Source organism: Magallana gigas, chromosome 5 (genome assembly GCF_963853765.1).
Source record: "Magallana gigas chromosome 5, xbMagGiga1.1, whole genome shotgun sequence".
Taxonomy (NCBI): domain Eukaryota; kingdom Metazoa; phylum Mollusca; class Bivalvia; order Ostreida; family Ostreidae; genus Magallana; species Magallana gigas.
The window spans coordinates 17,845,508-17,856,945 of NC_088857.1; the positions used below are offsets into that span (position 1 = coordinate 17,845,508).

The 11,438-nt window shown below is 31.6% G+C and overlaps 1 protein-coding gene across 6 annotated transcripts; it reads left to right on the top strand.

Annotated features, from left to right (window-relative positions):
- The first annotated feature begins 144 nt into the window (after nt 1–144).
- On the top strand, nt 145–10,332 carry LOC105345569 (elongation factor 1-delta). 6 transcript variants are annotated; one of them, XM_034474802.2, is made up of 10 exons: nt 145–273; nt 1,787–1,928; nt 3,698–3,784; nt 4,317–4,343; nt 5,012–5,099; nt 5,498–5,661; nt 6,767–6,833; nt 8,262–8,387; nt 9,921–10,036; nt 10,255–10,332. In XM_034474802.2, exons 2-10 carry the CDS (start codon nt 1,788–1,790, stop codon nt 10,291–10,293), a joined length of 855 nt encoding a protein of 284 aa, XP_034330693.2. In that variant the 5' UTR covers nt 145–273; nt 1,787; the 3' UTR covers nt 10,294–10,332. The 6 variants fall into 6 exon arrangements, with proteins under 6 accessions (XP_034330693.2, XP_034330708.2, XP_034330710.2 ...); XM_034474817.2 differs by having other exon boundaries at nt 1,787–1,865; XM_034474819.2 differs by lacking the exon at nt 4,317–4,343 and having other exon boundaries at nt 1,787–1,865.
- The last annotated feature ends 1,106 nt before the right edge of the window (nt 10,333–11,438 follow it).

Consider the following 11,438-nt stretch of genomic DNA (forward strand, 5'->3'; position numbering starts at 1 on the left):
ATAAAAAAAATAAATCAATGAACTAGTTGCAATATGTTAACATCTTGAAATATGTCAAAACAGGAAAGCTTTGTTTTGAACAATAATTTTACAATGTCAGCATATGATGATGAACAAAACTAACATTGGCAAGAAACATGAAATAAGTTTCCGTTTTCGTCCGAAATGTTAAATACTGAACAATCCATCGATTGCACTTCCTTTTTCGTCTGAGCAGTCCAGGGGTGAAACACGTTGAAGTTGTTGTCACCGGTTCCTTTAAAAACTCTCAAAGTACACTGATTTTGATTACTTTATGTCGATTAGGGCGTATCCTAGAAACATCTCCACAATTTATCAACATTTCTTTTACAGTTGATACATTTTAATTTCTTTTACTGGAAAATATAGAAATTAAGGAGGGTGGCCAGTCAAAATCTGTAAAATTCTTCGAGTTCATATTTTTATAGACATGATATCTGTTAATTGTTGTTTTGTTGAAATATATATACAGTATTTAGTTATGATTTACTTATTTTGTTTTGAATAATTGTAATGTTGCAAAATTTATTCAATCACAAATGACAAATGTAATAATCTGAAATGATTGCAATGATTACAAGCATATCACATGATTACATATATATCGTGCCGTCATGTGTTTTTGATAGTACAATTTATTCGAGAGAGTTTACCTTAAAATGACATCATTTTCAATTACATAAGACACTGGACATACAGACTCCTTTAATCTTTATACATCTTATCACAGAAGTTATATATGCTGCTTGCAAAGGTTTAAATCACAAAATTACTTTTAAAGAGACTAATGAAAAGCTATGTTTTACTACATGTATTACTTTATAAATAGTAATTAAAACCAGATACATAGATAACAGAGATTGGCAACTGATCGAAATCTCGCGGTCCCTATTGTAAAGTGTTCCCAGTTTAAATCAGTATATCTTTCTAATAAACAATTATATCGAAATATAAACAGCTAAAACCTAGTGCCAAAACATTCACAATATTATATTTTCATGAGTTTATGTCATGTAAACAATATTAAAAGAGCAGTTTTAAAAGGTAGTTGGCTACCCATTGTCCAAGATTTCGCCGATGTTTAATAGCAGGCCAATATATTTTCTATATGTTAATCTTATTTTCAATTTTTTGTTTCAAAAATGTCTAAAACCTATGCACACTTTTCATTAAAACAATATACTTTTGGTTTAAAATCCTCTTCTCAGTTTACTAAAATGTAGTTCTCAAAGTAAGATTGGTTCTGTACCATTTTTCAACAACAAAACTCGCTAATGGTGGAGTTGCCAATCTCTATTGTTTATGTCTCTGTTAAAACTGCCTAAATTCTTATTATCACAATATCTTAGACTAATTATTGTCTGGTAAAATATACCTGTGATGATGTATTTTCATGCTAAAATCATAACATGACTTTGTACTGTTTTTCTAAGTATTGAAGCCAAAAAGCCCAAGCTCTTGTTAAGATGGTTCTATTAAAAGTAGTCTAAATGAGATGGAAACAATAACTTGTGAAGATATAGTTATAGTCAGTAATTTGACTTAATTTTGTGCTACCTATTAAAGTGAGGCTAACGATGGGTCTCTATTGGTGTTACAGTAATAGTTTACCAAAACCTTTCCAGTCACACTAACCCTGTAAAAATAGAAAACTGGTATCCTAAATAAAATTTATACAACTAAAGGTATTGCTTTGCCAAAGATTATTCAACAGATTTCTAAATTTTAAAATACATGTACTTTATGTAATGTTGTATGATTTCAGAATGGCAAACCCTATGATGCAGGATTCAGTCTGGACAAAACAACAGAAATATGAAGAGGCTGAGGCATTATATCAACAGGTGCTTGCAGGAACCGCCCCAAAAGGTGCTCCAAAAGGAGCTGGGGGTGGTAAGGGTGCTAAGGTAGTGTAAATTCTCGTGTTCAGTGTGCACTTTTATCTGGGAAATTGTTCAGAATGGGAGGTGTGAATTCAGAGCATGGTTCTTGATACAGATAGCATTATTGCCAATATTGTACACCATGGCAGTTGATTGGGTTTACAGTTAATTCTTATAGTTTAAGATCTTTTAAATTAATTCAGTATGAATATTTATCAATTCTAACTTACATCAAAAAAAGTTATTGATAGTTCATTCCTTGATTTGTAATCAGCCATCTGTTAACTTTCAAGTACTCGTTGCTTGGTCAATGTTTAACAATTTCAAGTAAAGTATATACGTGTCTCCTATGTAAGACATCACATACAATACACTATATTGCATAAAGATACTCATGGGTAATGTCTATCAGTAAAGATCAAATATAAAGAATATTTCTTTGTAATGCATATTTCATTGAATAGGCATTGATTAAATTGGCCTACCATTTGTTTCACTTGAATATGACCCCCGCTTGTCAGTTTATAAAAAATTTTAAATATTTGGCCTTACAATAAATCAGTGAAAACATTTACCAAAATATATTTTTTGATATGATGTTGCTTTGGATAAGATGTGCAAAGTTAGCAAAAACATGTGCTTGGAATACAGAATTTTTATTTGATATACACTGAAACATCAGTATTTGGAAAAAGTTACATTTAATCTTCTCAGTAAATACCGGTATATAGGAACATGAACTTTTTCATGATTCCTCGCTCAACTATGGGGGATGCATATTATCGATAAGTATATACTACAAACGAGACTTTACAATATCTATTAATGGATTACCATGTCCTTGGTGGTGGTACATGTATCATTGTTTATAAAGCAATAAACAACACTTTTAAGTAAACATGATATGTTATGAAATGCAATTACTCCACTGCCATATTCCATTATGCATGTATAATACTGTTAAATATACCAGAAAAGCAATTGCAGATCATAACAACATGTTCACTGAAAAAAATATCGTTCACTAAGTACTGGGGTATGTTTGCATTTCACCTTTCAAAGTTTGATAGGAGAAATTGTATTTATTTAGTTATGACTGGAACGGACAGTTGTAAGGAATATAGAGCAAGAATTGATTAGGTATGCAAATATATTTTATTGTAGTTGTTCTGAAAGTCAGATATTGTATGAAACTATGCTAAGCTATCTTTTACACTGAATGTACTCGGTAATTGAGCTTCAGTTTCTCAATTTTTGGAAAAAGAGTAGTTTGGTTTTTGAAACTGAAGTCAAACAACATACTGGTACCACAAAACTAATTCACCTCTCAATATATAATCCAAATTGGAAACGTTACCGGTATCCTGTATGTCTGCATTCGTGTGCTTCCTTAAAACAGCTAGGTGACTTAAAGTGCTCATGTAACCCATCACTTCCCAACCCACCAAAAAACAGTCCTAAAGAAATAAAGCAGATTAAGACCAACTATTAAAAAAATCTGGATCTCTTGGGGGGGGGGGGGGGAGCAGGGGAGGAATGAAAAGAGAAATAAGGGATGTAAATATATTATTGAATATTTACACCCACTTTCTGTTTCAAGTTTTTGCTTGTGGTATAATGTAATTATAGATACAGTAGCTTTTTGGTCCTAGTATTGTTGAGTACACATTGGCTTCAAGTGCTTTTGCTTTGAGAAATGATAAAACAGGAAACTGACCAAGTAAAATTTACTTTGATTAAAGCTAATACCATGCAGCTGCTGACAGTACTGAACCTGCTACTTGTATTTATAGGACAATAAAGGTGGCAAATCAGGGGGCAGCACAATCAAAAATGAAATAGCTGAAGCCAGACAACAAATTCAAAAAGTTCTTAACTCAGTGAGTAAAATCTCTGCTTTTTGTGATGAACAGTTCCTGGTAGCAGTAATATTCACATTGATTTTTTTTTCCTCCCTCTCTCATCATTTAACTTTTCATAAATCTTTTTATTTAAGCCATTTTTTAAACGATTCAAGTATTTTATATTTTTTTTTGGATTTTGCACTGCATGGCATCTTGTTTGTCTTCACAATCTTCATCCAAATCTCATTACTTCAACTATTAAAGGTATTTTCGATCATCATCATTCAATATGGTGGCTAAGGTTTTGCAAAGAAATATATTATAAAAGAAGATGTATATAGGTAAAAGGTTTAATGTATTCCTAAAAAAAGTGGACTATAAATTTATATTTACATACATTTTCTGTATGTAATTACATAGCTTTTGTTATTTGTATATTATTTAACCTTAAATTACATGTTATACTAAGTAATCTGGTATATTATTATGATCTTTAATTACCATTTAAAACCAATATACTAGCTATAAATACTTGCTAATCATTGTCTTTTAATGTATTGAATAACAGCACAAGGGAAATTGTATACAGATATTTGTAAGTTGTTCTATATGTTGTTGTTCATAGATGTTGTTCTGTTGAATTTCTCATAGGTAAATGTGTTGTTTTTCAGTCATGACTATACATTGCTATAGATTAAAGATAATAATAAAAACACATTTTAGTTTAACAAAAAAAATCATAATTATAAAAAAAAAACCACCCACTTTAAATTAGCATACCAAACAATCTCAGACCTAATATTTCAGTGTCTATATACTCTTAATGTGTGTATCTACATGTTATTAATACAAGCTTATTTCTATAAAAGAAAAAAAAAACCAATCAGTATTAAAATGGTTTAAAAATTAAAATTTATACTTATGCATACAATAGCACAAAATATTGTCTGGAAAAAATAATTCATTTGAAAAGGAAATTGCAGCATGCCCTTGTTATGCCCGTATAAATCTTCCAAGTATTCTGTATTTTTACAAAACATTCCTTTCCATTTATATAATTATACAGTTATCATGTAAAAGGAGTTTAGTTTTGATATATAATTATACAACAAAATGTAAAAATGTATGTGCCGTAAAAAGTTTATTTCATACATTTATTTGATATGTCTGACATTTGATGTTGTGTCTGACTGTTGTCGTTGTTGTGTCTCTTGTTGTTGTGTCTCTTGTTGTTGTGTCTGACGATTGCTGTTGTTGTGACAGGGAGGATCTGGGGGAGCCCCAGCAGACAACAGCCAGGTGATGAACAGAGTGAGCTCCCTGGAGAAGGAAAACAAAGATCTGAAAAAGGGTAGGTCACCAAATGAATCAATAGCAGTATCATGCATCTAGTCAACTGAAATTAGGAGAAAAAGACAGAGAGAAGGAGTAGGTCAAGTTATTTAAAGATTATCCAATAGGCTTTAAGCTCTAGCAATAAAAAAGCCCCCATCATTGAAGGGTCTGCCCCGCGTTTGTGTCTGAAGTTTGTGAAAAGTTTTGCAAACCAGCACTCATATATATTCCTTAAAGATATTCATGAAAACAACCTGCTCTATTAAAACTTTAAATCTATGGATCAGTTTAACTCTGTGTTTGAACGTATTCATAAAAATACGTATATTAAGTGGTGGAGTGTTCAGGATCCTTAATCAAATTGTATCATTCTTAATACATGTATATGTATAAATTTTGTTTGTTCCAAAATAGTTGTTGAAGATATGAAGAGTTTAGTGCAAAAACTAGAGAACCGTGTCACCAAACTAGAGGGAGGAAGCTCGGCCCCTGCTGCCCAGGCCCCCGTCCCCAAGAAACCCGCCCCCGCAGATGATGACGACGATGATGACATTGACCTCTTTGGCAGTGACGATGAGGTATAATTACAACATTACACTCTGTGCTCACTGCTCTGTAAGATAATTTGTTATTAGACATAAATGAATTGAATGAATAGCATTTTTTGCAATGTCACTTGCACACATTAAACAAAAAACAAAGACACTGCAAACCAACTTTTATTTGCAAAGACTTCTTGTGATTAGCCAGATATAACCTGGTTAGCTGTTAGAAAAAAAAATTGACATTTTATGCAAATCACTCATATTGTTGTTTAGACCAGTATGGCAATGAGCTGTTCCTACAGGTAACTGGTACATATTATTTGGCACTAGACTGTTAGAAATATTTTACAAACACAAGGGTCTCGTGATTCTTAAGAAAAAATCCTCACATGCAAATAAATGTTGGTGAAGTGAGTGAATGGAATGAAAATTGAAATTTTGGGAATCATTTCTTGTAAGTCAATGTTAAAAACATTGACGATATATTTTAATATTTTTGATATTCAGTGTGTTAATATTTCCTTTGGTAGACTATTTTTTATAGGGAGAAGAGATGTATGTACAATTTACATTGTATTTAAAGGGACTTGGACACGATTTGACTTAAAATTTTCAAAATTTATTTTTGCATTTTCAATGTTTATAATGATAAATATAGAAGTTTATAATGCTATGTCAAATTTTGGAAGTCAAATATCAAGTTATGAGCAAGATACAGAGTTCATAATTCTTTGTTTTGTAAACAAAGCTCGAATATTGTCATTTTTACATATGTATAGTATTGGTGTAATTTTCAATCAAATGTATCTTTCTTTTGTTGTTATAGTATTTAAGAAGATACTAAATTAGTTTAAATTGTTTTTTACGTTTCATTTTGTCTAAAAAATGGTAATTCTCTGCATTACATTTTTGTAAACAACTATAAGACTCGAGCTTTGTTTACATAACAACCAATTCTTACATCTGTATATCGCTTGTAACTTGACTTTAACATTCAATATTTAGGTCAATCATTTAAAATGCCCAGTAAACCATATTATACATAAAAAATAAAAATAATTTTTTTAAATCTCAATTCGTGTCCAAGTCCCTTTAAGAAGAATATAACTGAATATTTCCTGCATTTTTTTCTAATCAGGTTGATGAGGAGGCAGAAAAAATCAGACAGGAAAGATTAGCAGCATATGAAGCCAAGAAATCTAAAAGTAAGTTAGGTTGAATAAGTATTTTTGTTTTCTTGAGTAACTTGTTAAAGAGAGGATATATCATTGTTAGTTTTGTGCAAGTGTATATGTAAGCATTCAGTTGTTAATTGGGCAAAAAGATTAGCTCTTAGTATTATTATATTTTGTATACTTTTTTGAGCATCTATATTCTACTTTTTTAAATATATAGCAAATTTTAGTACATGTATTAGCTTATTAGATATACTGGCACTGTACCAGTTATCGGCTGAAATTTAACGTTTTCTTTTCGTATTTCCTTGTTTCTTGATATTTTTGGATAAAACTTGACATACGTTAAATGGTGATTTCCTTGTTTATCCATCTGTTAGATGATATCCTTGTTAAGAACTCAAAACATATTGTTTTTTTGTGCTTTTTAGCACGCCCTGAATTTGCCATGTTTTACAATTTACTGTATCAGTTATTGGCTTTGCAAAAATAACATAGTAAAATCCCTGTACATGTTGATTTGATACTCTGCATAATGTACCGGTACTTTGAATTATTATTAGCTAAAGGTAAACTAAAGGCAGACTAAAGGTAGTAAGGGTTATAATACATTAACAAAACTCATAAAATTATTCGTTTGTTATCATACGGTAATGCAAAAAATCGTTGACTTTTCAATACACAATATTGTGCAATCAGGCATCCAAGTGCGCTATGAATCTCTTAGGGTTAAATAAATTCCGTTTGTTTGTACATGTAATATGTATTGATATTATGTCAAATCAAAGAAGGTATATGGTAACGTATCACAAAGATGCCACAATCTAGTTTTAACTTATTACGCCAGTTCCCCCACTGCTGAAAGTGCAAAGATGTTTAAATCAGCGGTAAACAATGATCGTTCAAGCTCATGGTTAAATCATATTTAAGAAAGTTTTCAAGAAAACTTACTTTTCGTTATTCGAAACAGACAACTGAATCAAAAAATCTCGGATAGTCGCGTGCTATAAACCCGAACTCTCAGTTTAGCCGATAACTGGTCTTAGCTGATAACTTGAACAGTACCAGTAGAGTCATTTTAACAAGACCTTGAACTTTTGGTAGGATGTAACCATCTTCTTCTTGCATCAAAACATGTTTAAAATGATGCGGGTTTCAAGCGAAATATACACCGATTGCATTGTCTTAGCTCAAAAGCCAGACAAATTGTGTTGATTTCAAAGAGTCATGGCCAAGAGCCCACCAATGATATAGACAGGCCTACGTCACATTTCTGTTCCACACAACTACCCTAAGTCCAAGCTCCTGTTAAAATGGTTCTATTTACTAGTACATGTACATGTATTCTCATCGGATACTTTTTGAATGGTGATGTATTCTGAATGCAGTGCTAGAGATATAAGAAAGAAAGAAGCACAGAACTAGCCTGAAGGATTTATTGTTTTTTTCTTCCTTTAGAACCCGCCCTCATCGCCAAATCTAGTCTTCTTCTTGATGTGAAACCCTGGGATGATGAGACAGACATGAAGAAGATGGAACAGGAAGTCCGAAAGATCACTGCTGACGGGCTCTTGTGGGGTCAAGGTCAGTCAGATACACCTTTATTATAATTATGTTGCTGGAGCGAGTCTTGAAAATCTTTTGTTTTTAACTGAATATTTAAAGCTCATTAAAAGCAACATATTGTGGTTTTCTTAATATTCATAAGCATCAATTTTCATGGATTTAGCGAAAATGACAGTGTCATAACAGTTACATAATTTGTGGCCAATGATTCGGTCGATTTACTTATTATTAAATATTGCACCACAATGAACATTAAATTTTGTGAATTAAATCGGCAACGACAGCCACAAAAGTTGGTATTTGAATCAACTTATACAGGTTACTCTCAATAGCTCGAAGTCCATGGGACCGAGGAAAAACTTCGAGGTTTCAAGAGTTCGAGTTTTCAAGAGTTTGGAATTTTCCGGGTTGACCGATGGATTTTAAAATTAGTCTTACCAGATTTTATGATAAACATATTTATTTAGTGCTAACTTTACACGTGCTTAAACAACGTTTTCTTTTCAGTAAAATATACAGAACTGGATGTTTTTAAAACAAAACAAAAACAACTATTGAATTAATTCATAATGATTATTTATTTTATGCATCATATTTAGACTAGATTGCTCAGTACTGTCATAAATGAGATAACTGAGTATCACCCATTGTTCCCACTGTACGGGTCCTTCACCAGCTGTAAGAACTTGTTCAGCAATAATCATGATAATGACAATGATGCTGATATTAAAGCATAATTTTTACAGTTTAATAATTATGATTTTGACCATGGCTCAATATTATCGCTTCATCTCAATTAATTTCACATTTTCATTGCGTCTCCAAATTATCATAAAACGGTTGGTGTTAATTATAGATTAGGTATCGGTATGGTCAATCATCAAACAATTATCACCTTGCAGGACAAGTGTCTTCTGAATAAACAACCCGTGACACGGGCCCCGCGTCTAAAGCCTGAAGCCATTTAAATGACCAAGAAGGTGTTAAATAGGTATAGCGCTTGGAGATACACAGCGACTTCGAGGTATCGAGAGTAAAAAATATAGATTTATATGAACAACGGGACTGCAGTTTGACTTCGAGGGATCAAGGGTTTCGAGAAATCAAGAGTAAATTTGCTTAGTTATATAGGGAAAAAATCGGGACCCTAGACTCACTTCGAGTGATTGAAGTTCGAGCCATCGAGAGTTACCTAATGAAACCATGGTAGAATGCTTTTAGTCTTTGAATAAGTGGATTTATTTTTTTTGAAAAGAACTTGATCTTCATGATAGTTTTTTCTTTTGCTCATTCCAAAATAATAAGTTTAAAACATTGTTTCCAGAATTTTTGTTTATATTGAATTAGTAATCATCAACTCATTGTTTTGATTTTTGGCTAAATATTATTTATCTGAATATTAAGTGTATTATACATTTAGTTTTGGACGAAATGACTTTAAAAATTGAGTAAATAAAAAGCTTTGGATACATGACTGTATGTTGCATAATCTTCAACAATAAATAAGTAACTTTTACGAACAATATTACAAGAAATATTTTTTGTTTACAGCAAAACTGGTGCCAATTGGATATGGCATTAAGAAGCTACAGATCAATTGTGTCATAGAGGATGACAAAATTTCCACAGATTTTCTGGAAGAGGAGATTACAGCAATCGAGGATTTAGTAAGTTTGAGATATTTCCATGTTTGTAAACCAAGAGTTAAAAGCTCTTGAACATTATTTCTTGCATATACAAGTACATTGTAGTAACTGTTAAAACCATTACTATTGAGGAGCTTTGGGGTTTTTTTGTGACCCTCTTTGGTCAATTTATTTTGATTATAAATTAGTACTTTTTATGCTTAATTTATTGTTCTATTTTTTCAATTTTTGTCTTTCAGGTACAAAGTATGGATATCGCTGCCTTCAACAAAATATAAGAACTTTCTACACAATAAAGTTTTTCAGCAACTATTTTACTTGGGATTTGTGTGTTTCTGTAAACTGACTATCAACCTACAGCCATTTTGCTGGATTGCTGGTAGAGCAGTATTTGGAGGATCATGCTCCATTACTACTCCTTGTATATTCTTGCAAGAAGAATTATCAATCTGGAATGCCCTTTGGTTATTATCTGCAAAATGTTTCATGCTTTGCAAATGAACAACTATAATTTGTTAGTCCTTGAAAAATTATCCCATCCTTTCCACCCAAAATAAAAGTAATTATTTGTGGTATGGACAGGTTAATTGTTATTCTGTCATAATTTTTTTTTAGAGTTTTGGTATTTGTGTGTATTATGAACAAAACCAATTTTTAATCTTTACCCAAACGGACGATTAATACGTGGTCAAAATAAAAGGGATTATAAAGTATAATTGCCCCATTACTAGTAATTTTTTCTCTTTCAATTGCAATTCTATGTTACTCTGCATACTCTTTAGCCTCTGGCCGATTTACACGTAAATCAATGGAATTTAAATGTTTTAAAATATACCGCGCTTTGATTAAATGGATATCCTTTATGAAGTCGGATTACCAATGTTTTGATGCGAATACAATAAAATCCGGGGGATTTTTTTCTGGACTAAGAGAAGGTTATGTACAAACAAAGAATGATGTATTTCAGGGACATTGATATAATACCATATTGTTAATCTTCACTAAAAAGGATTTAGGGCGTCATGTTGTTTGATATTTAAACAATACACACAGTACACGATTACACGCCATTATAAATTGATTTGAGAATTAAAAATAGTTTCCGAGTTAATGGAAAATGAAAATGTAAATGATTCAGAGTGCATTTGAAGCGAAAAGCCGTGTACGCCTGATTGCATTGCGGAAATAGCTTAATTGATAGTGATTTATTTTTGTGGGTACTTTATATACATGTAGATATTAACTGAACAACGCATTAATCGATTTGAGCAATAACATGACAGAAGTTTTTGCATGTGTTCTTATATATATACAAGAAATACTAACATTATTTCAACTTATATCTAAGCCAAAATGTTGTTATTTACTAGTATTAGTAAAAACAAGTTCACATCACCAAATATTTGTAATTGTATGTTCCTTT